A 26,001-nucleotide genomic window follows, 5' to 3' on the forward strand; every position below is an offset into this window, starting at 1 on the left:
TCACCTGGGCACTGGGCCACTCGTCATAGGGACTTGGTGGAGGACTGTAAGAGTCATTTTTGTATACACGTATAACCAGAGGCAACCCTGAACCCCCGTCCCACTCCTACTCCCTGTCCCAAAGACACTGGGGCAACATCTGGAGATATTTTGGGTTGTCACAACTTGGGTGGGTGCTGATGCCCTGGACTGCTAGAAACACCCTAAGGTACACAGGACAACTGCCCACAGTCAAGAAGGATCTGGCCCCAAGTGTCTACAGGACAAGGCGGAGAGCGCCTTGCTTAACTGTACATTGCTTCTCAGAACAGAGTTAGAGGATGCTTTGGGGTCACACAACCTCATACCCATTCATTCTCTAACTTATTCATTCACCCATCCATCCACTTATCCATCCATCCATCCATCCCTCCCTCCACACATGCACCCTACAGATACCCACTGAGTATCCTGGGAGCGGGCAGTGGTAGGTCCTGGAGGTCTAGCTGTGAGGTTTCTGCCGTCGTGGAGCTGATGTGAGGAGGAGAGACAGATGACACCCTCTCTAGGCCTGAGGATGACACTGAGCGCTGAGAGAACATGAGCAGAGCAGGAGGATGGGGTGACAGTCGGGAGTGAGCTATGCTGGAGAGAATGGGGTTAGTGTGCTCGATAAGCTGGGAACCTCCAGGAGCCGACACCCCCGCTGAACGCCCATCCTGCCCTCAGACTTGACCCGCCCACCAGTGCCTGCTTATGGACCTGGATGGACCAACTTCTTGCAGGTGTCGAGGTCCTTCGCCATGGGGCTTCTCGCCATCCTTCCAGCAGTGGACACCACTAACTGGCTGGACCCCTTCCCGGTGCACCCGGGTAGACCCTTCTCCCTGTGCTGGGCACACCAAGTGGGGAGGAACGTGGCCGGTCACGTTATACCTGCTGCACTGGGGCCAGGCTACTCGTACCCTCAGCGCCTGGTGTGGGGAACATACAGGACACACCGACCACAAGTCCCAAACAAGCAGCAGGGGTCCTGGCCCCTTGGCAGCCTCTGAGAAGAGTCTGGTCTATGGGCAGCTGTGCCCATCATCTTGCTCTGACCAGTTAGGGCCAGTTGGGTGGGGGGTGTGGGGCTGGTGGACCCAGAGGGATAGCGCCTCGGCTTTGGAGGCACTGCCACCTGGTGGCAGGACCAGGTATGGCAATGAGGGCCGAGTTTCATATCAACTTGGAGTTAGGACCTGCGGCAGAGGCCGTGCAACGAACAAGGGGAGCGGAGGGGGCCTGAGAGTGACAAGCAGTGGTCGGGTGCCCAGAAGAAACCAGCCGGTAAACAGTCTGCCAGCCTCAGGGATCGACCCTGGGCCAAAAAGGGCTGTCCACACTGGAGGGGTTCACCAGAGACCCCTGTTGTAAAGCAGATGCCAACTCCTCACCCAAACCCAATGAATTATGTAAACCAGGACTGGAGCTGGAGAGGCTGAGAGATCCCGGAGCAGGCACAGCTGGGGCAGGGATAGCAGTGGGTTCGGCTCCCGGATGGGGCTGAAGTCCCTTCCAGCTGCTCATCTGTGCCCACAATTCAGCAGCACGTTTGGCCTTTGCACCAAGGAAACTTCTCTGCGGAGCCTGTTTGTTCATCCAGCAAACAGGGTGAAAGAAGCCAGCACCTCCCTCTGCTGAAACCTGGTCCAGGAATGAGGCACCTGGGTAGGGGGAAGCGGGACGCTGTGCAGGCACAGGGTTGAGTTAGGGGGGATGCAGGGGACTCAGATAGGCCAAGAGGAAACAGTTACACAGGAAGGGAAGCTCACTGGGGCAACCGGAACCAAGCAATGACCCAGGGGAAAAAAGGACCCCTCGGATTCTGAGCCCTCAGTGAGGGCAGGTGAGTCCCAGGCGAAGGCTGTACTGCTCCATCCACAATGGCAACTGCAACCCTGCCAGACCCAAGCCTGAACTGCAGGACCCCAGAGACTGCTCACTGGCTTCTGCAGCCTCAGAGCCCAACTGGGCGGTCACATTCACTGGCTGCCTCCCCACAGGTTCTTCTGACTGTCCCTCCCTGGGAGGGGGCAGGGAGGCCAAGGGCCCCGGTCCCTCAGGGTCCCCACAGACCTGTGGGAGGATCTGCTCAGGGCTCCAGTGCAGGGCAGATGGTGCACTGGTCTCAGAGCCCATCAGCTTGATCCCAGGCTTCTGGGTAACTGGTCCTGTTTTTGGTCCCATAGCTCTGAGTCCAGGAACACACCTGCACCAACCGGGTCAGCCAGGAGAGGCTGACGGTGTGAACGGGGGCCTGTGGTGGTGCCCTCACACCACCCTGGGTCTCCCCGTGTGGGCAGAGCAGGGACTGCAAGGCCTGAGGCTGGCAAAGGGCTCCCGGCTGGGATGTGAGTCCCTGACACTCAGTGGCTGTTCACAGCCACCACTGCACAGCTGTGCTTCCAGCCCTAGAATTCTATGTCTGCCTGGGAGGTCGCAGCCAATCTCTTTGCTGACCTCTTGGCCCTGCAGATTAAGTGGCTCTGATTTATGTAAATCTAGGTGATGCCTAAATAACGTGCCCCGTACACATGAACTTACCCCGGACCTGTTATCTCCATGGCCGCCGTGCACCCGGCCCTGCCAAGCGCCACTTTCCTAGCTGTGGGGAACCAAAGGGGCTGCTGAGCCACTGTGCCCAGGGCCCACAGGGCTGAAGAGCAGGAGGGGCACCCAGGGCCAGTTGGTCTGGGCAGCAGCAGAGTGGAGACGCTGGCTGGGGCACCCTTCCTCTCAGGCTCACAAGTTACAGGAGACCCTCTGCCTCAGGACAAGGCCAGATAGGGACACTGGCCATTGGCATCCACACCTGGCAAACTATTACAGCCTGTGCAGCTCCGATGAGGGTCTTCTCTGCGGTATCAATCTATATCTCCATTCACAGACATGTCTTATCGTTCAACCTTCCTGAAACTTCCACTCATAAATCCGTGACTACTAAACACTTCAGCTTCATGAAAAGCAACATCTAGATGAGAGACTGGCAAAGACAGCACCCGGATTCCACCTACTCCCCCCTCCGCCCACCCCATCTTCTCATTCACAACCCAGAACCACAGTCACGCGTGGTTGTGTGTCAGTCTTTCAGTTGACTCTTGGCAACCCCATGGGCTATAGTCCGCCAGGCTCCTCTGTCCATGGAAGTCTTCAGGCAAGAATACTTGAGTGGATTGTGATTCCCTCCTCCAGAGGATCTTCACAACCCAGGGATCAAACCCAGGTCTCCCACACTGCAGAATTTTTACCATCTGAAGACACCAGTGATCCTGCTTGAGGGCAATTTACTAACAAGAAGCGCTCCAGGTTGCTCCTGCTCATCACTGTGGCCAGATCCCAGATAAAAAGGTGAGTGCTCCAGTCATCAAGACAGTACAGTACTGGCATAAAGACAGAAATATAGATCAATGGAACAAAACAGAAAGCCCAGAGATAAATCCACGAACCTATGGACACCTTATCTTTGACAAAGGAGGCAAGAATATAAAATGGAGAAAAGGCAGTCTCTTTAACAAGTGGTGCTGGGAACACTGGTCAGCCACTTGTAAAAGAATGAAACTAGAACACCTCCTAACACCATACACCAAAATAAACTCAAAATGGATTAGAGAGCTAAATGTAAGACCAGAAACTATAAAACTCCTAGAGGAGAACGTAGGCAAAACACTCTCCGACATAAATCACAGCAGCATCCTCCAAGACCCACCTCCCAGAATATTGGAAATAAAAGCAAAAATAAATGGGACCTAATTAAAATCAAAAGCTTCTGCACAGCAAAGGAAACTATAAGCAAGGTGAAAAGACAGCGTTCAGAATGGGAGAAAATAATAGCAAATGAAGCAACTGATAAAGGATTAATCTCCAAAATATACAAGCAGCTCCTGCAGCTCAATTCCAGAAAAATAAATGACCCAATCAAAAAATGGGCCAAAGAACTAAACAGACATTTCTCCAAAGAAGACATAAAGATGGCTAACAAACATTTCTCCAAAGAAGATATAAAGATGGCTAACAAACACATGAAAAAATGCTCAACATCCCTCATAATCAGAGAAATGCAAATCAAAACCACAATGAGATACCATTTCACACCAGTCAGAATGGCTGCTATCCAAAAGTCTACATGCAATAAATGCTGGAGAGGGTGTGGAGAGAAGGGAACCCTCTTACACTGTTGGTGGGAATGCAAACTAGTACAGCCACTATGGAGAACAGTGTGGAGATTCCTCAAAAAACTGGAAATAGAACTGCCATATGATCCAGCAATCGCACTCCTGGGCATACACACCGAGGAAACCAGAATTGAAAGAGACACATGTACTCCAATGTTCATTACAGCACTGTTTATAATAGCCAGGACATGGAAGCAACCTAGATGTCCATCTGCAGACGAATGGATAAGAAAGCTTTGGTACATATACACAATGGAGTATTACTCAGCCATTAAAAAGAATGCATTTGAACCAGTTCTAATGAGGTGGATGAAACTAGAGCCTATTATACAAAGTGAAGTAAGCCAGAAAGAAAAACACCAATACACTAACGAATATATATGGAATTTAGAAAGATGCAAATGATAACCCTGTATATGAGACAGCAAAAGAGACACAGATGTATAGAACAGTCTTTGGGACTCTGTGGGAGAGGGTGAGGATGGGATGGTTTGGGAGAATGGCATTGAAACATGTATATTATCATATGTGAAACGAATCGCCAGTTCAGGGTCGATGCATGTTACAGGATGCTCGGGGCTGGTATGCGGGGTTGACCCAAAGGGAGGATAAGGGGAGGAGGGAGGTGGGTTCGGGAGGGTGAACTCATGTACACCCGGGGTGGATTCATGTCAATGTATGGCAAAACCAACCAATATAATATTGTAAAATAATTAGCCTCCAATTAAAAAAAAAGTGTTCAATTTCCAGAGACAATCTTGAAACTTCAGGAAACCATACTCTGGTCTCTGAAAAACCTGGCGTGCTGTGCTTCATGGGGTCGCAAAGAGTCAGACACGACTGAGCGACTGAACTGAACCCACCCTGGTGACTGCTGCCCCCTGGTGGCCACACATACTCTCTGCAGGCCACCTGGAGTGTAAATCTAGCAGCAGGAGGCTAAGATCCCCCATCAGATTCTGGATGCACAGGGCACCTGCAGCGGCTGAAGGCGGGGTGGGGGCACCGGCAGGTGTCGGGGGGACAAGACAGGAGGAATGGCCAGAGCCGGAAGCAACTGTCCTGGCTGGTGGCTCAGATACATAGGGTCCGTGGAATTCCTCAGGCCAGAATACTGGAGTGGGTAACCTTTCCCTTTTCTAGGGGATCTTCCCAACCCACGGATCAGACCCAGGTCTCCCGCATTGCAGGTGGAGTCTTTACCAGCTGAGTCACAAGGGAAGCCCAAGAATCCTGGAGTGGGATTCTTCTCTAGCAGATCTTCCTGCATTGTAGGCAGATTCTTTACTGAGTTATCAAGTTGCCCACAAATTAGAGGTGGGGGGTGAAAGGCAGGGGGAGGAGCTAAGAGAGAGTATAGTGGTTCCAATGGCATCACCTTTCACCCCCAAAACAGGGCCTGTTCTGCCCGGGGAGTCAGTGAAGGTCCCGAGTGTCCCGTCAGCAGGTTGAAACCTCCCCCAAGAGCAGTGTGTCCATTGGAGACCCTTCGTCCCGGAGGGTAAGCCAGTGTGCTGGCAACACCGAGAACCCAACCCCCCCTGCCCCCTCCCCACCCTGGAAGCCCCAAGGAGATACAGCCCACGGAGAACACACAGCCGCTGTAGTGTAGCTTGTTTTTATTTATGTCCACAAATATTTCAAAAAAATTACAAAATACTCAAATGGAGAGAACACAGAAGTCACAATTTCTGGGTGTCTACTGTTTACACTGTGTTATCTCATGGCAAACTACTCATATATACATTTAGCTTCAAGATATATATAAACGTAGCAAATCAGAATGTACACTCTGCTCTGCTGCTGCCGCAGTGAAGCTCAACCTCGACGACAGTGAACAAGATACACGTGAAACACGGAAACGCAAAACTCAACTCCCAACCAAGGCAGGAAACCCAAACGGAAACTAGGGGGTTGGGCTTCAAAGACACCGCGAAGGTCTGGGGCCTCCTACACACACTGGAGTTGACCAGTGAGGGTTTCAGGTTGTGGGTTTTTAAATGGAAGAATCTCAGTGCTTCACCTGGGGACGTGAGGAGAAAACCAAAACCAAATGAGAAAACGCCTTCTGACGGTTTTCAAATACAGACTCCCAAGTACTTCACTCTCTCTTCTTTGGAAAAACAGACAATAGAGAGGAGATCAAGAAGGTGTAACTAAACGGTAGGCATCATGGTCTACCAAAAGGGAGAAAAAGGATGGGCAGGCAAGGGTGTCCGTGCTGGAGCCGGGAGCAGCAGGAAGGGGCCTGGCTCAGAGGCGTGGAGCCTGAAGCATTGAGCCCGCTCCGATGGCACGTTGCCAGCCTTGGCGACATGACTGCTCCTGGCCAACGGGCCATGAAAGTGATGACAAAGTTTCCATCTGAGCCTGCCTCCCTTCAAGGAGTTAAAGTTAAGGCAGAAATGGAATGAGAGAAAAACCAAAGAAAAAAACGTACTACTACAAACATTTTCAACAGACCAAACAACCTATGTGTCCCAACTGAAACTGAACATAGTTTAACAGACACTGGAAATGCCCTCACCACAGGTCTGAACCCAGAAAGTGAATGTGAGCTAACGCCTGCTGGTTTCTAGGCAAAGTGCCAGCCTCTCGTGCCACCTCTCTGTGGTCTGGGACATGCTTCATGTCCGCGGATCCCAGGGGGGACTCCTGCTCTCTTTTCACTCTTGGCTGGGACCCCTGCACATCATTGCAGGAAAGACCCTCAAGGGTCAGAGAAGAGGGACAGACAAGGGCATGTCCTGGCAAAAAGTTTGATCAGCAGGTGCATAACAGCCCCCCAGTGTCCTCACCCTCTGTTCTGGAGAAAGGGCATCACGTGGGCACCTTGGAGAGCAGAGGCAGGCTCTGGACTTCCTGTCCCCCCGGAGGGGCCCCCACGTGGAGCCTGCCTTATGTCCGCAACCCCTGTCCTGCTTCTGTAGGGCAGAACGGGACACCAAGTGTGGTGATACGAGGATGCAACACAGGACTGCCACCCACAGCGGGGACACCTCCCGGATGCCCTGACCCAAAGCAGCCTCTGAGCGGGGCAAGGACTGCCTGGCCTCCCCACAAGGAGACCCGAATGACCACACACACCAGAAAGCAGGCTTCTGACAGATCTTTTGGCAAGCACACATGCTTAGTGAGAATTGTTTTCTTCAGTTTTCTAGGATGTTTATGAAATAGTCCAAACATTTGGGGGCGGGGAGGGGGGAGAAGCAGTTCATCCAGACCAATCAAATGCGCGTGTACAGAAATCTACAAGGAAATCTACAACCAGACATACAGGAACATGTGCTTTCGCGCCTGCAGAGACAGAACGGGGGACACTCAACTCCTGCGCTCCCGGTGCACAGCGAGTTGGCTGAGCTCACCGCGGTCTGCACCGCTGGCAAAGCACGAGCCGGGAACAGACAGGAGCGAGAACCAAAGCAGCAACACAAAGAAACGGCTTGTAATGTTGTCCCTGCAAACCCCTGGCTGCTCCCAAACCTAGCCCCTAGCCTCCTCTGCCCCTTTGAAACTAGTAACGCCCATCTGTTCCCTTTAATTAAAGGGATAATTATATATAACTTTTTATTAAAAAATCAACTCTGTATTCTGTCAATAGCTGGTAGGAATTCACAATTAGTGACATGGCTGGAAAAAATAGATCAGAATAGTAGTTTGTGGAAGGAGAAAAAAAAAAAAGGCTGTTCTAAAATTATTTATTTACAGACGTAAAAAGCCATGCACAGAACCTCCTCAAATTATGAAGATCTCCTACAATGTATTAAAATAAAAGATTTTTTTAAAAATTATAGCTCTTGGATTCCAAACTCAGATGCTGCAGACCGTGTGGGTTCTGGGACACACGCAACTGTGTGTCTGCACGCACTGGAGGGTGTGAACTGGGATCTAGCACCTACTGAGAAAAATCAAGGAAGGAAAAGAAAGCTAAAGCCAAACCCCAAGACTGCAGGGGCACTTTCTGGGTGTTCAGTCCAGTCCAGGACTCACTAAGTTTCTGGGGGACTGTCATGCAGGGAGACCCAAACCAGTCTCAAGGAATCCTCTCTACAGACGAACACTATGTATGCTGACACATTTTTAGTTGTGGGGTCTTTAAATATATAAAGAAATCTTTAGAAGATATTCTTTTTACTTTTAGAGCTCCTATTGTATGTAAAAAGTCCTGTTTTTCTCCCCCCCAAGAATTGGGGTTTCCACAGCCAACGTTAACAAATAAATAACTTATAACTGCTTGTCACCTTCTTTCTTCAGTCGACTAGAAAAAGAGAAGGAAAAAAAAAAGAAGGAAAGTCATAGGTATCAGGCCTGGGCAGGCCTGCAGCTAGAGGGTCTACACGCCCAAGCAGCTGCCACAATGCTGACCCCCTCCCCACTCCGCTCCCTATCCCCTCCACCACCAAGACCCTCAGAAGTCCCCTGACTGGCAGGGGAACAGCCTGGCACTTGCTAATATGGGGTAGGGAGCAGGGTGAGTGCAGCTGAGAGGGGCGGTCACTAGGCTGGGGTGGGGGTTGGGGACCCACAGGCGGAGGAGGTGGGGGCCTGGCCTCCCCCCAGCCCCTCCCCGCCTCACCTGTAATAATCCTCCTGACTGGGCAGGTGGCCACCATGCATGTGGGGGTGTCCGTGCAGCCACTGCTGCTCCATGGCCAGTCTCTGCAGCTCAGCCGACTGGGCGTGCATGGCCTGCAGCTGGTGGGCCGCCGACATGGGGGGTGGGATGGCCCCAGGCAGGTCTCGGGGGTAAGGGGTGCCTGCCAAACGCCAAACAGCCTCTGCTATAGAAAGGCCAAGGCAGTGGCCAGGATGAGGCCGCCAAGGAGGTCAGGTCAGGAGATAGCTTCCCGAGGGGAGGATCAAGAGGTCACCTACTGGGCAGGGACCAGCAGAGCAGAGCCTTTGGGGAGAAAGCAGTGCGGTCCCTGCACCCCACCCCCCCAACTCCCTTGGGGCCCCTCCTCAGCCTGGTCCTCACAGAGCCTGCCCTCAGCCCTCCTGCACCCTCTGGGCTCCTGTTGTGCATTTATAGCCCCACCCCAGCTCCCCGGGGACAGGGGTCTGCCTGCCCGGCTCCCAGGTATTTCCCCCGCTACACAGGAGAGGCCTGTGCTGACCACATGAACAGGATATCAGATCAGACCCCTGACCCAACCCTCCCTGGCCCCCTCCTCCAGTTTCTTACCAAAAACTGGGTGACGGAGCATCTCGTGCTCATGGGGGGGCTGTCCAAGCAGAGGGTTGGGGAGGGTGCCGGGGGGATAGGGAAAGCGCGCCAGGTGAGGGCCAGCGGTCAGTGGGTCGACCAGTGGGTGAACGGGGCCTGCTGAACCTAGAAAAAGGGGCAGAAGCACAGGGCTAGGGAGCCGCTCGCCCTCCTTGGTGGTATCCACAGCGACCTCCTCCTCTCCACACCTGGCTGCTTATCACCAGGCCATCAATAACCCTGACCTGCTAACCCAGAGTGGCTGTCGCTCTCCCCGATCCCCCGCACCTGCGCGGAGCTCCAGAAAGTGACAGAGTGAAGAAATGATCTTGTCTTTCTTTCCCAGTCTCCTCAGCAGCCCCAATCTCATTTTGGCAAGGACCCTGGATCTGCAGCACCTGGGAGCCAACTGCCCCAGCCCCATCCTGGGCCTTTGAGATCCACTGCCCCAGGCTGCCTCCCTGGCTCTTCACCCACAGGACCCAAAGCAAAGCGGGTGCTGCCTGACGGGGCTCAGAAAGCCCTGGTCTCTCCCAGTGATCCTCTCAGCACGTCACCTGTCTGTTCCCTGGAGTCACCCTCTCTGGCCCTGGGGCCTCTGCACCCACACTCTCTAGGCCTGAGGATGCTCCTTCTCCAGCTCCAACACCTCCCACCCTCCAGACGCCTCTCTGCAACAGCAGCGCTGCTGCTCCCAGCTCTCTGCTCAGTCTTACTCCAGAACACTCACTGCTCCTCACAAACTCAGACACATTTATCAACTGCCCCCAGGTTTGGAAGGTGAACTTGGACAGGGGTGTTACCAGTGTCTACGGCTGTGCCGGGCACATTGCGGGTCCTCAGTAAACATTTGTCAGGTGAACGAATATGCTAAGAACACTCGCCTGTCCTCTCGCGGGACTCAGGCCCATGTGCTGACAACCCCAGGACTTAACCACAAATGTTCCTGGCGCTGGGACCACAGGGGTGAACATGACAGCTCCTGGTTCCCGCGTCAGGTGTGGCTGGGACAATGTGTAGGAAACTGGAGGTTGCCCTCCTTCCCTCTGGGGCCCACCCTGTCCGTTGTCTCCCTCCCCGTCCAGAAGGGGCCCAGAGGCCCCCAGAGCAGGCCCTGACCCCCCTCCCACCCTGTCTGGCCAGTCTGCAGAGCCGCCAAGGGAGTGGGACTCCAATCTGCCGGTGTTGGCCTCAGACCAGCCTGCACCCCTGGCCGCCGACCAGTGGGCCTTCCAGAGCTCTTGCTCCTGGAGTGGACAAGACTAGGCAGTCCTGGCCAGGTGAGCCAGCTCCAAGCCGGCAGAAGCCTGAGCCCCGTTCCTCGAGGGGGAGCAGAAAAGCTCTCACTGATGACAACCCCCAGGTTTCCCGAGTGTCCTAGTTGCCTCCATGTGGCCCCAAAGGCTCTGGCCTGCTCCTCCAGCCCTGTCTCTTGCTCTCAAGCAGCCCCAGCAAGCACAGGCTGCCCCCTCCATCCCAAACCCACTTCAGGCACAGGACTGAGAACCCAAGCTTCATCAGGAGATGGCTAGCAGAGGGCTCCAGGTGATGCTGGAGTCAGGGGGGGACACTGGGTACCCCCACACATGCCAGGAGCTGCAAGCTCAGCTCGGGACAGCAGCCCCACCCCGGGTCCAGGCACCCCTAGCCCCTCAGCGGGTGCCCACCTTGGTGGAGGGGGTCCTGCTGGTGGAGGTGCAGGTGCGAGTGGATGTGGGAGTGCTGGTGGTGGTGCGGGGTCACGTTGAACATCTGCAGCCGGGCCAGGGGGTCGCTGGTCAGCGAGGCCATGCGCTCAGCGTGGATGCGCTCGGCCGCCAGTCTGTCTGGGTAGCTCATCTCCGGCCGCAGCTGAGGCCCGGCCAGGGCCAGTCTCTCCCTCTCCAGGGGGTTCAGGCCGGGATGGAAAGACGCAAAAGGGTGGGGGCCGGCGGCAGGGGGGATAGTGAGGGCACCGTGCCGGGCGAAGTGCTCCATGGGGTTGGCGGCCGGGTGCAGGGGGTCCAGCTCCGGGGGCTTCACCTCGAAGCCCGGCTTCATCCGCTCCCGCAGCTCCCGCTCCCGCAGCTCCCGCTCTCGGATCTCGCGCTCCCGCAGCTCCCGCTCACGGATGGTGGGGTCGACGTTGTAGAGGCCGGGCATGTGGTAGGCCAGCAGCGGGTCGGTGGGGTTGAGGGGCACGTAGAAGGGGTGGTTGCGGTTGGTGGGTGACATGACGTGGGGCCGGGCGTACTCGCTCAAAGTCCGGAGGGCCGGTGTGTCAGGCCCGATGTAGGGGGGCACGGCCGCGATGGTGGTGGGCGGGGGCTCGAAGGATGGCCGCATGTGGCCGGGACCGCCAAGCTGGGGGTCGCTGAGGCGGCCTTCATGTGCCGAGCTGGATGCCTTCTGCAAGAGTAAAGAGGCTGTGAGGGGCAGGTGCCTGGCCCCTGGCCCAACCGACTGGGTCCCCCACCCCAGCCCTGGTCCAGACCTGCCGTGACGGGGGACTGGGGCCCAGAGGGGTCGGCACAGCGTGGACACAGAAGGAAGGCAGGGGGTGCTGAGAGACAGCGAGGGGGCGGCCCACTCAAGGCGGGTGCGGGGACCAGCCCTGAACGCCCACGGAGCAGGCTGCCCTCCCGACTCACGGCCGCTCGCTCAGCCTCGCGCTCCCGCTCCCGCTCGCGTTCTCGCTCCTTCTCCTTCTCCTTCTCTCTCTCCCGCTCCTCTCGCGCCTTCTGCTCGGCCTCCCGTTTGGCCTTCTCGATGGCCTCCTCCCTCTTCTTGGCCAGTTTGGATCCCGCCAGAGGCATGAAGTACAGGTCTGTCCGTGCACACGAGTTGTAACCCCGGTCCAGGTGTTTGTAGAACCTACAAAAGGCCCAGTGTCTCGCTGGGTCCCAGCCGAGGCCCCAGCTACCCCTGCCCTGGACAGGTCTGGGTTCCCAGGACCTCTACCTGGCAGACTGGCTGGCGTGGCTGGGGGTGTCCACTATAGTGGGCTCAGGGGACGGGCTCCGAGGCGGAGGAGGGGGGCTCTCAGGCTCCTCAGCATCGTCCAGAGCCTCCTCCTTGATCTGGACGGTGGGGAGTGGGCAGGTTGCCCCCCCAGGTACGCTGCCTCCCGAAGAAACGGCAGCAGAGCAGGGCGGCTGGGCCACGGGGCCGGATCCCGCCGGAGGAGTAGAGGTGGAGGGGCAAGTTGGAGGGGTGATGGGAGGGGGGCCCCCAGGGACAAAGGGGTGTTGCGCAAATGGAGGCTGAGGGGGCACCTGGTGGAGGCCCGCGGCGGGGTGCGAGGTGGCGGCGGGGGGCAGGCCCTGGCTCTGGGTCAGCACAGGGGGCTGTGCAGGGGACGAGGGCAGTGGCTGGCTCTGTGGCATGAGCTGCAGGGGCGGGGGGTGGGCTGAGGGTGGGTGGTGAGTGGACAGGGAGCTCAGGGGCTTCAGAGCAGGAGGGGGCGGGAGGTTGGCATTCATGGAGAAGGGCGAGGGCCCCGAGAGGTGAGGGGGGTGCTTGTGGGCCTGGGGCGCCGGCAACTGGGGGATGGGCGTGGTGGGCGGAGGCTTGATGTGGGGCATGGCCAGGGGTGCTGGGGGCAGGGGCTGCTCCCGGGGGGGCTGCTGAGGCTGCAAGGCTGACTGAGGGGCAGGGGGCTGCAGGGAGGTGTGAGGGTGGGCTGCTGCCTGGGACACCTGGGGAGGGAGGCCAAAGGGCTGTGGGGGCCCTGGGTGCTGCAGTAGGGACCCAGCCTGGAGGCCATGAGGGCCAGGCGGGCCCTGACTATGCAGGGGGGGCTGGGTGTGGGGTGGGCCGGTGGTCTGGCCGGCTGGGCCCGTCAGCGGCTGCAGCGGAGGGTGCGGCGAGGCCAGCCGCTGTGGGTGGAGAGCAGGCGCCTGCTGGATGTGGGCATGGGGAGCAGCACCTGAGGAGGCCTGTGGCTGGGAGGCTGAGGGGGAGCCCTGAGAGGAGGCAGCGGGGGCGGGCGTGGGCCCTGGGGTGGGCAGTTGGGCAGTCCCCGGCAGGGCAGAGGAGGGGGCTGGGGCAGCCCCTCCAGGAGCCTGCAGGGCAGAGGGCTGCGTCGTCTGCTGGGCCGAGGAGTCCGAGTCACTCTCGTTGTCCTGGGGGCTGGGGATGCTGGGGGACGTGCTGCGATTGTCCTGGTCGATGTCTTTGGGGTCACTGCTGCCCTCGTCGTTGACGCTGCGGCTGTCCGAGCTCTCCCCTTCGCCTTCGGATGGCGAGTTGGGCCGGCTGATCTCCTGGGGCCAGAGAAGGAGGATGGCAGGTCTAGGGAAGCTGGAAGCCCCCTGCCCCACCACACAGTGAGGTCTGGCTGAGGAAGCAGCAAGCAGGGACCCAGGTCCTGCCCTGACTTGGCCAGTCTTGGAGGTGCTCTAGGCCCCTCCCTGGGAGGCAGGACACAGCCCTGCCCAGGGGGCTTCTCAAGGGACAGGAGCTGCTGGGGGCAGTCAACGTGGTTCAGCCCCAAGTCTCACCTGGGTTTTTGTCTTCTTGGAGCTGGTCCTGTCTGCCTCTTCTGTATCCGAGGTCCCCTTCTCCCGCTGGCGCTTGGTGCTCTTAAGAGGGGACGTGGCTTCCTCCTTCACCTTCTGCAGCGGGAAAGCCCACGAGAAGCCTCAGGCCAAGGCAGGGTGGCCCTGCAGCCTCAGGGAATGACAACCACTTGCTGACACCTGGACTCCCCCTACACCATGCTCCACCCCCAGAAATAAGAAAGCTCTGGAAGGGGCCAGTGGGGCCAGGAAGGAACAAGTATCTGGGGACAGGAAACTCAAGGCAGAGGTGGCCCCCATAGGTCTGTGCTGGGAACTATGTGGACCCCTTTTTCCAGGCCCCAGTCTGCAACCCCAGGCGAGGCCTTGCTGGTGCCCGCGAGGTTCCATGAATGACCGAGAGACTTGGGGGAGCTGAGTGCCCACTCCAGCAGCCCCTACCACCTGCCCTCCTGGCAGCTCACCTTGGCCGACTTCTTCACCGTCTCTGCTTTACTGTCGTTGCTGGAGGTGCTGGCCGCGCTGGGAGAGTTCCGGCCGCTGGAGCGGATGTCTTCATTGATGGGCGAGGCACGACCATCAGGGCTGGCTGGTTGCTTCTTCCGACCACTGCGCAGTGTAGACATCTGCCCACCCCAACCAGGGGCTGGTGAGACTCAACCCCGGTCCCCACACAGGCCACCTGGGCCCAGTTCCCAAGCAGGAGCCTCCAGAGTAGGTCAAATCCCAGCTCCTGGGAAACCATAGGCACCCCTGGCTGTCCTTCACTGCCCAGGAGCCAACATGGAGCGAAGCAAGGAGGGAAGTGAATGGGTGAGTTTACATGGAAAAGAGCGATTCTCAGCTTAAACTCGACGCTCTCATCTCCTCCAGGGACTGTCCTGAATGACACAAGCTGGAAGTGGGCAGGGCTGTCTGAGGGGCAGGGGTTGACCCAAGTGATGTTACACCTGAGGTCGGCTTTAAGTCACTCCCCCTCTTCTGTCTGCTCCATGGAACTGCCAGCTCCTCCCACCAAACACACACGCACACTGGCCAATTTCACGTGACAGGATGGGAAGTGACCCAATGAGATGAGCTATCAAATAATGCAGCTCAGCTCCTGAAACCCCCAGGCTTTGAGGACATTTCTGCAAGGCCACGGGGCTCAGAAGGGAGGGGGGTACAGGGATTCATGCTGGTCCACCAGCTCCCTGAGGAGATGCGAGGGAGGAGAGAATCAAGGGCTCTTCCCCACAGGCGAGGCATGTCCCCTCCAGGGTCTGTTTCTCTGCCTGAAATGAAACACTCCCCGCCTCCTCCTGGTGGGTGCAGCCCCGACTCAGGAGACGCACGCAGGCTGCCTGGCCGAGGGACTCACCGAGCCACGACTCCGCCGTGTCCTCATGCTATGCTTCCCGCTGAGCCCATCGTCTTCCTCTTTGACGGGCTTGAACATAAAGGGTGGGGGGTCCACGGGCTTCTCGATGGGGGGCAGCTCGCCGTACTTCTTAAAGTGGATGCGGCAGTCGGTGCACAGCAGGATGTTCTCTCGGCCCCCGTGGTGCCAGTCCTTGGAGGCTGCAGGAGGGAGGGTCGGCGGTGTGGCTGCCAACCTCAGACACCAATGTCCGGGGGTATAGACATCCAAGCAGGGAGGCCCTTCAGTGGGTTCAGCTGACCCTGGCACCACGAGGACCACGTGGCCCTGGCCTCGGCCGACACCTGTCACTCAACAGCTTGGGTGCTGCCGCCCTGCTTCTTACTGGTAGGAGAGGATCTCAGGACTGTCCACCACCCCACCTCATCAGGATGAACTGGCAGGAAGAGCTGGCAGCAGGCTCCCCAGAAATACAGGTGCCTCCGCCCTGACCCTGAGCAAGTCTGTCCCAGCCCCTGGTCAGTGCTCCAGCCTGACTGCTAACAGGAGAGTCTTCCACTTTCTAAGTAACCCTGAAGACAATGCAGATGTCACGTCTCCAATTTGATTACCCAGACATTCAGAATTGGGAAGTGCCCGAGCCTGGCTGCTCCAGTGAAGGCCCCCCTCCCACCAGCCCACTTACTGGTGGTGAAGCAGTGGCGGCAGGCGTAGCCCTTCAGTTCCTGCTCACTGTCCTCGCTGTCAAAGTCATCCTCACTGGCTGAACTCAGGTCCACTGGGCATGATGGGCACACAAAGGGGTGGGGGAGACACCATCATGCTGGGCCAAGACTGGACCCCCTGTTACCTCTGACCTGCCCCAGGCTCTAGGCCATCAGTCAGAGCGGCCCAGCAGGCTGGCTGGGGCAGTGTTCACAAAGGACCACTCTGAATGTCTCAAGGCCAGTCATCAGAATGAAGAACTCGTGTATGATGGGTGGCACCCGCAATCTGCTCTGTCATTCTGGTGGTCACACCTCAATCCTGGAGAAGCTGGCACCGATGCCCACAGATGGTGGATCTGAACAGGGTGAGTGCATCCATGATGCCCTTCCTGACTTTCTGAGGGGTTTCCTCTACATCAAGGCTCAGCGCCCTCCAGGCTTACTGTTTCCCGTTTGTGACCCTCAGGCTGAGTGCCCTGGACCAGGACAGGATCACAAGCCATGAATCTAGTTTTCAAAGAGGTGGGGGCTTCACTGTCGTATCAGACTGCGGATCACATGGGACCAAGAAGAGGATCTCAGAAAAGTAGGAGGAAAAAGAAATGTTAAACTGATCATACTGTGACCACAAGTGCAGTACACTGTCTGCTAAGGGAGATCGTCCTCCAAAGTCAAAAACCACCTCAGGCCAAGGCCAAGACTTACAGATGATATTAAGTTTCAGAAAAATCTATATGCACAAGCAGTTTGTAAAACTCTTAGATCAGGCTTTGCAACACACACACACACATGCATGCACATATACCACCACCCCCGCCCCGCGCCCTGCCGCGGCCCCAACACAAGCTCTGCCAAGGACGACTGTGAGAGCAGGTCCACCCTGGGACACGGAAGCTTGTGGCGTGTGCAAAGCCCCCACTTACAGAATTCACTGGACGGGGGTCTGGAGGGCGTGTTGACGGGCGTGGACGCAGTGCGGGTCTTGATCCTCCGGAACACAGCCTGCCTGCGGTGCCTGCGGTGGGCCCGGGAGCTGGCTGCTTCTGGGGTTTTCTTCCAGTAGTAATAGAAGGTGATCAGTTCTCCCTGAAGGAGAGAAAGGCTGGCTATGAGGCAGATGCACAGCTTTGGAGCAGAGGCTGCCTTTATCACAGCTGCTCTGGAGGCCTGAGTTCACTTGAGACACACCCGTGGAGCTGCCTGTGGGGCCTGTCTGCCAGCCCATCAAAGCATAACTTCTAGACATCAAGAACATTTATTCACTCAACAAGTATCTGCTGGGTACCTACTATGAGCACTTCTAGGCACTGGAAGTGCCTCAATAAACCAGCTACAGAAAGGAGAACCCCTGTCTTCCAGGTGTGTGTATGTGTGTATGTACATGTGTGTGTGTGTGCACGAGTGCACACAGGGAACATTTCTGCACAGCAAGTCGGTGAATCCACACGGGGAAACATGGAAATGCCCAGCCAGGGAGACCATTCCAGAAACAACTGAAGCAAACAACTGGGGTGGCAGGAACTGGGGCCAGGAGGGAGGTTGGGAAGAACAGAGCCCAAGCCCAGGAAAAGTGCTATACAGCCCCCAGCCAGGCCCAAAGCCCACCCTGGATGAGCCAGGACAGGGTGCTGATGGCGAAGCTGAGGCCTGGCAAAAAGACTGAGAGTGGATACAGCACACGGTGGTGCTGGGCAGAGAGGAGACACCACACGTCACAAGGTCGGTGTGTAAGGCCAAAGGAACTCCTCTTTTCATGCAAGGCCCCGAAGAAACGGAGCCAAGACAGCTTTTAAAAACAAAGCCAGCAGAAACGAGTCCAGATGCAACTTTTTAATAAAGGGCATTTGTGGCCCTCCCAGCTCAAGGGGCTCAACCAATGTTCACACACACACGTATACACGTGCACATACATGCAATATGTACATACCTACACACATGTACAGAATACACATGTGCACACACATACATACACACAGGGGTCAGGGGCAGCAATGGCATGTTCCACTCACGCTGGCTGACAAAAGACCAGTGTCTTGGGGTCTTTGCTTTAAGAAAAAGTGTTTCTACTCAGTTTGAAAATAGTTAAAACAGTCAGAGAGCCTCAATCACACTGATATTCTCTAATTACATCACTACTCTGGAAAGTCAGTACCATATCTTGGGGTGTGTTCCTGACCGTGGGATGGGCCCCACATCTGAGGGTTGGAGCTACTTGGCCAAAGCCCACTCTGCCTCATGGAAGGCTCTCCGCTTTGTAAATGCAGGAGCCAAAAAGGAGAAGCAAAGACTGTCCACCAGTGACCTGAGATCTAGCTGGAAAGACCAATGCAGAGCAGACTGAAAGAGACGAAGCAATGCAGGTACCACGTGACACATCCGTGACCAATGGATGCCCAGTCACACGAGGTTTCTCTGAAAACATCCCCAGGAGCAAGTAAGCCACTCCCCAACCTCCTTCCAGTTCCACACAGCGGTACCTGAACAACACAGGGAAATGCAGCAATTGCCCTTGAATTTCTGCCTTGTTTGCCTTCTACATGTTAGTAGAAGTTAGTCTACAAACACAGCCTCCAATGTCCCCATAGTGAGGGGAGTGTCCTGAGCCTCTGAGGTCCCGACCTGAGACACCTCCTGGCTCCTGCCTCTTACTTCCTACCTTCCTGACTTAGCCAGTCATTTATCTATACTGATCTTTTGCTGTTGGCTGGCTGGAGGGCAGAAACTCATAAATCCACTGCGATTAAGAGATCTGTACTGATACCAGTGACCTGGTTCCAGTTTTCCTATGAGGAAACAGACCAGAAGCCAAGGCAGGTCACTGTCACCCTTCAAACACTGTCAGAGCTGCAGGTGCCTCGTCAGTTCAGAAGGGCAGCTGGTGCAGTAAATCACAGCCCAGTCCCAGGGCTGGAAAGATGAGAAACCCAAAGGATTCCTGCTCCTCCCACCTCTACCTTCAGTGGAAGTTGTCTCAGCAGCCCAGGGACAGGGCTGAGAGGTGAGGGGAAACGGCAAGCTGCAGGAGGCGAAATGAAACAAAAACGGGAGAGAAACCTGGAGGGGAGGCACGACCACCAGGCCTCTGCCGCACCTCAGTCTGACCTGTAGGCTGAGAACAAGCCACCCTGATGGCTCTGGGCAGTCCTGGTCTGCAATTCACAGGTACAAGGGGCCATTTCTATTCCTCAAACATGGAAGAGTTTCAAATGGTATTAAGAAATGGCATAACCTGCAGATTCAAACAGGAGAAGCCAGAGTTCAGGCCCAACATCGATGCCAGACAGAAAAGACTCAGGAAAAGCGCAGGTTCACAACCTGAAGCCTGCACTGGTCCTCCTCGAGTACATGAGAAAGATCGGGACACACACACCTAACATTAAAATAAGTGTCAACCCATGTCAACCTTAAGTAATAGCTCTTAAACAAGGAGCCCGGGACAGATACCATCCTCTGAGTACCAAAGATCAAAATGACCAAGTCTGAAGGACTGTGGTAGTAAAATGAAAGAATATAAATTTCCAAATTCAGGGAAGACAGGGGAGTGACAAGAAATCTCATATACCACTATGGACATGTAAAATGGTCAAATCACTTTGCAGAACTCTTTTGGCAGTTCTTCGAAAGCCAAACGGGCTTCCCTGGTGGCTCAGACGGTAAAGAATCTGCCTCCAATGTGAGAGACCTGGGTTCAATCCCTGGGTCAGAAAGATCCCCTGGAGAAAGGCATGGCAAGCCACTCCAGTATCCTTGCCTGGAGAATCCCATGAACAGAGGAGCCTGGCGGGCTAGTCCATGTGGTCACAAAGAGTTGGACACGACTGAGCGACTAATATATAACACACAGAAAGCTGAACATGGACCACATGGCCTAGCAACTGATTTCACTCCTAGGTGTTTACCCCAAAGGAATACAAATACGTGTGCACACAAAGACTTTTACACGAACACTCATAAAAACCTCACTCTTCAAAGCCCCAAACAGCGCCTTAATGGGAGAACGGACAAACATATTCTGGTACACCCACTCATGAGAATACTACTTGGCAGTAAAAAGGTAAAAACAACTGACAGCTACAACAAGCAGGCACATCTCAGACATCATGTTGAATGGCAGCAGCCCACGCGGAAGGGCCCAGCCAGGATGAGTGGTTGTCTGCTGTCTGGTGCATGAGGCGTGGGCGACTGCCTGTAAAAGGACCCGAGGAGACCTTCTGAGTGATGAGGCTGTCCTACAAATTGACTGTGGTGTTACTACATGGATGTGTACAGTTGTCAAAACTCACTGGACCTGTGCCCTCTGAGTGCATTTTTATGATCCATGTGGTATACACACCAGTAATACATCAGCAAGTTGACTGGGGAGAAAAAAAAAATTCCAGACCAGGTTTTATTAGCTGCCTCTCATCCACTGTAATGTCTAGGAAGGGATTAAACAGTGGAATGGAGCAAATCTAGGAGGATTAGAAGCAGCATACTGGTGACTGCATGGGTGGCTAGGTCTTGAGCACAAACAAAAGAACATGCCAGGGAAAGCTCTGGTTCTACAAACAGGGAATGAAGCAGCTCGAGGCCTCCCCAGGAATGAAGTCAACTGAACTTTAATCAAACATGCATAGCGTGTGCTGTGGAGACCCACTGCACATAAATTCAGGGAACAAAAGCTGTTGCAGAAATCAATAGCTTACTGAAACATTAACACAGGCAATCATTGATCAAAAGGCAGCTCCACAAAGGCAGCCTTGCAAATTAGCTCCTGCTTGTGCTTGCAAGCAAACAGAGAGGCACAAATGTTGTCGACATGAATGGCCTGTAATGATCATTTTGTCCCCAGTGCTCTCAGCTCGTCTCACAAGGCCTCACAGTCAACACGCCTCTCATCTCGAGGCAGCGGTTTAGTGCCTGGGCAAAGAAGCAGAAGGGGTGAAGTCATCTTCAGGGGTTCCGTCACGGCTACAGCTCTTGCGGGAGGAGTGTTCATGGCCCGGGTCTATATTTAGCAGATTCTCTCGCCCTCTCCAACTCCCCTGCCTTTTCTGTTGCTGCAGGGTAGGGTGTGGAGTATCCTACAGGTCAGATGCAGAAAGCCGTTGGCAATGAGACATGTGGCCCTAGATTAAGGACTCACTTTCCTCTCTGAGCCAGGTTCCCATACAGCAGCTCTTATCTGGGGGTTAGAAAACTAGTTGTATTAGGTCTTTCTGACTTCCCACCAAAGAAAAACAGGTCCAGGGAGTGCCAGGCACAGAAGAGAAGGGGAGAAATAAGCTGTTCAGGGCAGCACTCTGTCTGGGCAGATCAGGGGCCTGGGGGAGAGAAAGAAACCAAGACTCAGAAATGAGTCGGGCAGACAGAGAGGCTCAGTCACAGGTGTGACTATAATGCAGGCTTGGCCACTGGGAATCATGAGGAGGAATCATGGCTCCACTTCTGTGCTCTCCCCACACCCTATACGCTCCCCACCTCTCTGGGCAAAAAACCATCAGGGCAGGCTCCCCTCCCTGCATTGCCCTGGGCAACCAGCTGAGGCGCAGGGCTGGGGTAGTTCAGTGGCATCTGTCTGCTCACCTTTCACAGGGAGCCTCTCGAGTATGAACCCACTTTAGGAAAGCTCTGCTTTACCCGAGGGTGGGTGGGTGGCGGGGGGACGATGAGCCAGGAAACCTGTTCCAGAGCCCAAATGGACGCAACTGGATGTGGGCCACGGGCTGGAGTGGGAGCTGACAATCCTGCTGCTGGAGACCACCTGACCAGGTCAGTTTACCTGCAGGCGGTTGGTAAGCTCAAACACTGCCCGCGAACACAGCTGCTGTTTTCTTTCCCTCATTCAGCCATCGCACTGCTAAGACAGGAGAGCCTGTAACCTGTCCTGCACAATAAAAGGATAATCTATTTTCTAAAGTAAGATGTGTTCTCTGTAAGGGACCTTGGGGAAGCAGAAGTACAGACAGAATGCTTAAGAGGAAGGTGCTGCAAGCACTGCCAGCATCGAAGGTTCCTTCTCAGGGGGGATGTTTGTCTCCAAGACTGTCAAGGAGCACAGTCCCCAGCCCCGGGGTCTCTCCCTCCTCAGTCCGGCATTAACTCCTCAGACACAGGCCCTCTGGAAGGCTGGTGAGCAGGCTGAAAAAGGCAGTCAGATATTTTTCACTCCATTACTGAAGCTTAAGGACACACCCAAGATTGAGTCCAATTTGTTGTGATTATAAAAAATTATTACTGCTACAACCATCTACACAAGTCTCAACACCCCAAGGTGGTCGGAGAAGAGGTCCAGGGACCCTGGCTCAGAATCCAGGGTTGCCATCTACAATCAGGTTCTCTCTTTACAAGCCAAGGAAGGCCTCAGTTGTTTATAAATAACCCTGGACACGCAGCAGCTCAGCTCAAGGTAGACAGTGTTCCTTTCTCTTCCACTCTCACAGCATGGTTCCGTGAACCAGCAGAAAGAAACAATGCTGACCACTGGTCTTGTTACGCTGTGTTAAGAAGGGCCTTGGAAAACCAGTGTCCTCCTTTCTGTACGTGCAGGGAGGGGCAGGGCAGATGCAGGAGACAAGAAGTAATCTAACCCACGTCCCTGCACACTACCGAGAACCCAGCACCAGCCCAGACGGTGCCCAGTAGAGCCACCCACAAATACCCCTCTGCTGTGAGCAGAAAGGAATTTCCTCTTTACCGAAGATTTAACACTGCCTAAGAAGTGGGGGGAGCAGAAGAGATAGGGGTGGGGTTGCTGGCCTGGAAGCTGCTCATGGGAAGGGCATTAAAATACAGCCTCTTTCTAAGGCCATTTTACAGGCCCTCTAGGCCCACAGTCAGTGTGGTGGGACAGGGGCCACGAAATGGCAAGTGACCTTCACATGCCACTGACACACCTCACCGCAGGGGTCAGAAAGTAAACATTTAGAAGGAGTTCTCTTCTTTCTCTAAGACCTATTAGTAACTGTTCGGATGCTAAGTATTTTAACTTGAGTACACAGAGAGAGTGCAGCTAAATGATCGCTACAGAAGGCCTCAAATCAACATGCCAATGGACAGTGAGAAGCAGAGCGGGGTTCCTTTGCTAAAATTTCTGTTTGGAGAATGCCCTTCAGTCATGGTCTGGCTCCTTCTCTGGAAGGAGCCATGGTCCAGGTAAAAAGGGTGAAGAAACTCACCACTTACTTTCTGAACAGAACAGAGATATAAAGCTTAAAAGGAAAAAAACAAAAAGGTGTGTTTTTGCAGGGAGACAGTCCAGAAAGCAGTGAGTGGTGATGAAACAAGGCCCCAACCCCAGGCGGGGGGCAGGAGGAAAAGGAGACACATACAGTGCAGAGCTGCTTCTATGCTTCAATCCCCAGCCCAGGGCCCCAGGAAGCGACAGGCAGGCCACTGGAGCTGGGGCCAGGGAGCCTGCCTGGGGCGCGTCCTCTGGGAAGAGCTGCTTTAACCCCTTTGATTTCCATGGCCACCTCTGCCTGTGAATTACAGCTGCACTGTTTCTTGGCAAAAATGACTCACTGATTCCAGGGTAGTGAAACAAGGCAGTAAAACTTCCTGGCACAGACTCCCATGCAGGTCACTCATCTCTTGCTCCCTGAGGACTCCAGGACTGGACCTGACGACAGAAGCGCTGAGGTGAGAGCCAGGCACGGGGTAGGACCATCCACTGAGTGCAGGGGGTAGCTGCCCTCAGCGATCTCTCTCCAGCAGGCAACTGCTTGTCTTCCAGCAATGAGTCTGATAATTAAAGCATGCTTCCCTGGTTTCTTCTTTTGTTAACCAACCAGATCCCCTCATCCCCGAAGGAGCCCCAACACTGTCAGCCTGCTCTCCTGCTGATGGTTATTTCCGCCTCTGTGGTCTCGGGGTACATTCAGGAGGAAGATGACAGGCTCGAAGGTGCAGCAGAACCACAGCCACCTGACCACGTGGCCACACCGAGGAAGACCAGCACCCGGAGGCACGCTCCCGACCCGCCATACCCATACCCGCTCCCGCTATCCACGCTGCAGCTCCTCTCCTGGAGACAAAGAGACGGGAGGAAAGGGAAAACCCTGGTAGTCTGTGAAGGTCTCCTAGATTTAGCTGGTTATAATGAGGAGGCCACGCAAAGACACTCGGACACACTCCTGAACCAGGCACTCTCACTGCCCTTTTTGTAAATCCCAACTGTGCAGGGTAAAGGGGAGGAAAAATCTTTTTTTCTTTCTTTTTAAAACAATTACCACCACTACATTTGAACACTGTGAAGGAAAGGGGACAGGCCAAGGTTTTTTTAAACTCAAAACCATAATGAGATTTCCTAAGCTCTAGGCTGCTTCAGTTGCTCATGTGGCGGCCACCTGTGATCCCACTCTGGTCCCACACCTTCCCTCAGATGTTCAGATCTGAGGTCCTGAGCTGGCCTGTCCCCTCCCACACAGAGAACAGGCCAGTCCTCTCAAAGCACAGCCCTCGTCTCGTCAACCTCTGCCTCCAAATCACCGAAGGCACCTCAAGGCCTGCAGGGAAATGCCCGGCTGCTTCGCCGCCTCCTCCAGGCCTTCCCTCTGTCCCCAGAAGACAGTGCGCTCTCTCTCTGGCTTACACTGAACATGATGGCCAGCTCACCACTTCTCAGTGCTCCCCTTCTGCCGGCAGGACGCACCCCGTGAACCCTCACTACTGTTTTCTTGATGTCTGTCCGAGCCCTCCTCACCACTCGGGGCTCCAGTCGTCTCAGGCGTCGCCCCACTCCTCTGTCCTGCACACGCGGGCTCTCCCTTGGGCTGCGGCCACGAGCAAGCCTGTCCAGCTTACCAGTCTACGTCCACCCCATCTGCAGGCCCACCCCGGAGTCTGGGGCACCGTCTCACACACAATGAGTGTTCAAACAACACCTCACGGAATGAGTATTTTCTGAGAACTAAAATTCACCTGAAGTGAACACCAAAAGCATAAAACTTCAGAGAAATGGAAGCAATATTGCCAGCTTTTGAGAAATGGATGCAAGATTGTTAACATTTTATTTTGCCAGGTAAGGTCATTAAAAATAACTACCTGATCTCAACTATTTCACAAAAGAAATGACATTTTATCTTTTCTAAAATGTATAATAAGATAGACAATCTCTAAACTAGAGTTCCTTAATTTGATACGTAGTGGTAACGTGAACTGACTACAGTGTTCTTGCTTTTCATTTCCCACGGTCCAATGAAGACAGAATCCTCGCACCTGTGCAGTTGCATGCAATCGGCTGCTATCGGGTGGGCATCACGGCTGGCAGGACGGCAGGCTTAGGAACCCAGTGTCCCCACTTCCTCACCAGTGGCTTTATCCACAAACCAACTCCCCACCCTTTTACTGGGCTGTGGAATCTACAGTAACGACGGGTAGGCACGATAAACAGGCACTGTCCTTACCTTCGAATGCTTAGTCGCCATAGTACCCTAACATCGCCATCATCCCTGCTTTATACATAAGATGACAAGCCACAAGGAAACCGGTCACAGCTTCAGTTGGCAACCCTGGGGGTCTCACTCCAGTCTTATGCTCTTAATCAGTCTGCTATGAACTAAGGGGAAGTAATCTTTTTTTGAAGTCCGAGGCTTGAATTTGGGTTATCTTTTTTCTCTAAAGAGCTCAGTTCAATAGTATTTTAAACACACTAACTGGACCCTGGGTAGTGGGGGCTGAAGAGCACTATGCATCCCTGAGCACAACAGGCAGCCAGCCCCCAGCACCCATGAACTACAGAACCTCACCTGCCTGAAGCGATTCTTGGGGGACCAAGATCAGAGACACACGTGGCAGGCACGTGTGCACAAGCCCAGAGAAGTATTGCCTTCCCACACATTCCAAGAATAGACTCCAGTTCTTGGAAGTCTTGCCCCTGGACCCTCCAGGGACAAGACGGGATGGAGGCCATGGGCATGAGCACCCTTTCAGACCTGCTCGCCACACCTGGGCCACCCAGTGGCTCCTGCTCAGAAGCCCTTGGCCACTTCAAGCTCTAGGCTACAAATGTCATGGACATTTGCCAAGCAAGGGGTCGTCCCATGCCATTTCATCC

At 54.9% G+C, this 26,001-nt stretch overlaps 1 protein-coding gene across 6 annotated transcripts in view; it reads right to left on the bottom strand.

Annotated features, from left to right (window-relative positions):
* Nucleotides 1-5,795: 5,795 nt before the first annotated feature.
* Nucleotides 5,796-26,001, bottom strand: part of RERE (arginine-glutamic acid dipeptide repeats) — a 417,526-nt gene continuing 397,320 nt past the window's right edge. For 5 of the 6 annotated variants that reach the window (XM_055419489.2, XM_055419484.2, XM_055419485.2 and 2 more), the window contains 11 exons: nucleotides 16,889-17,051; nucleotides 15,944-16,036; nucleotides 15,259-15,458; nucleotides 14,363-14,524; nucleotides 13,881-13,994; nucleotides 12,340-13,643; nucleotides 12,030-12,252; nucleotides 11,067-11,787; nucleotides 9,379-9,525; nucleotides 8,770-8,974; nucleotides 5,796-8,451 (listed from right to left, as the gene is read on the bottom strand). In XM_055419489.2, coding sequence (XP_055275464.2) covers nucleotides 8,418-8,451; nucleotides 8,770-8,974; nucleotides 9,379-9,525; nucleotides 11,067-11,787; nucleotides 12,030-12,252; nucleotides 12,340-13,643; nucleotides 13,881-13,994; nucleotides 14,363-14,524; nucleotides 15,259-15,458; nucleotides 15,944-16,036; nucleotides 16,889-17,051 — 3,366 coding nt within the window. In that variant the 3' untranslated portion in view covers nucleotides 5,796-8,417. The remainder of the gene's footprint in view (nucleotides 8,452-8,769; nucleotides 8,975-9,378; nucleotides 9,526-11,066; nucleotides 11,788-12,029; nucleotides 12,253-12,339; nucleotides 13,644-13,880; nucleotides 13,995-14,362; nucleotides 14,525-15,258; nucleotides 15,459-15,943; nucleotides 16,037-16,888; nucleotides 17,052-26,001) is intronic. The other variant, XM_055419488.2, reaches the window with a different exon arrangement.

This window comes from Moschus berezovskii, chromosome 17, assembly GCF_049115385.1.
Source record: "Moschus berezovskii isolate FMDL1 chromosome 17, NW_MosBer_1.0, whole genome shotgun sequence".
Classification (NCBI taxonomy): Eukaryota; Metazoa; Chordata; class Mammalia; order Artiodactyla; family Moschidae; genus Moschus; species Moschus berezovskii.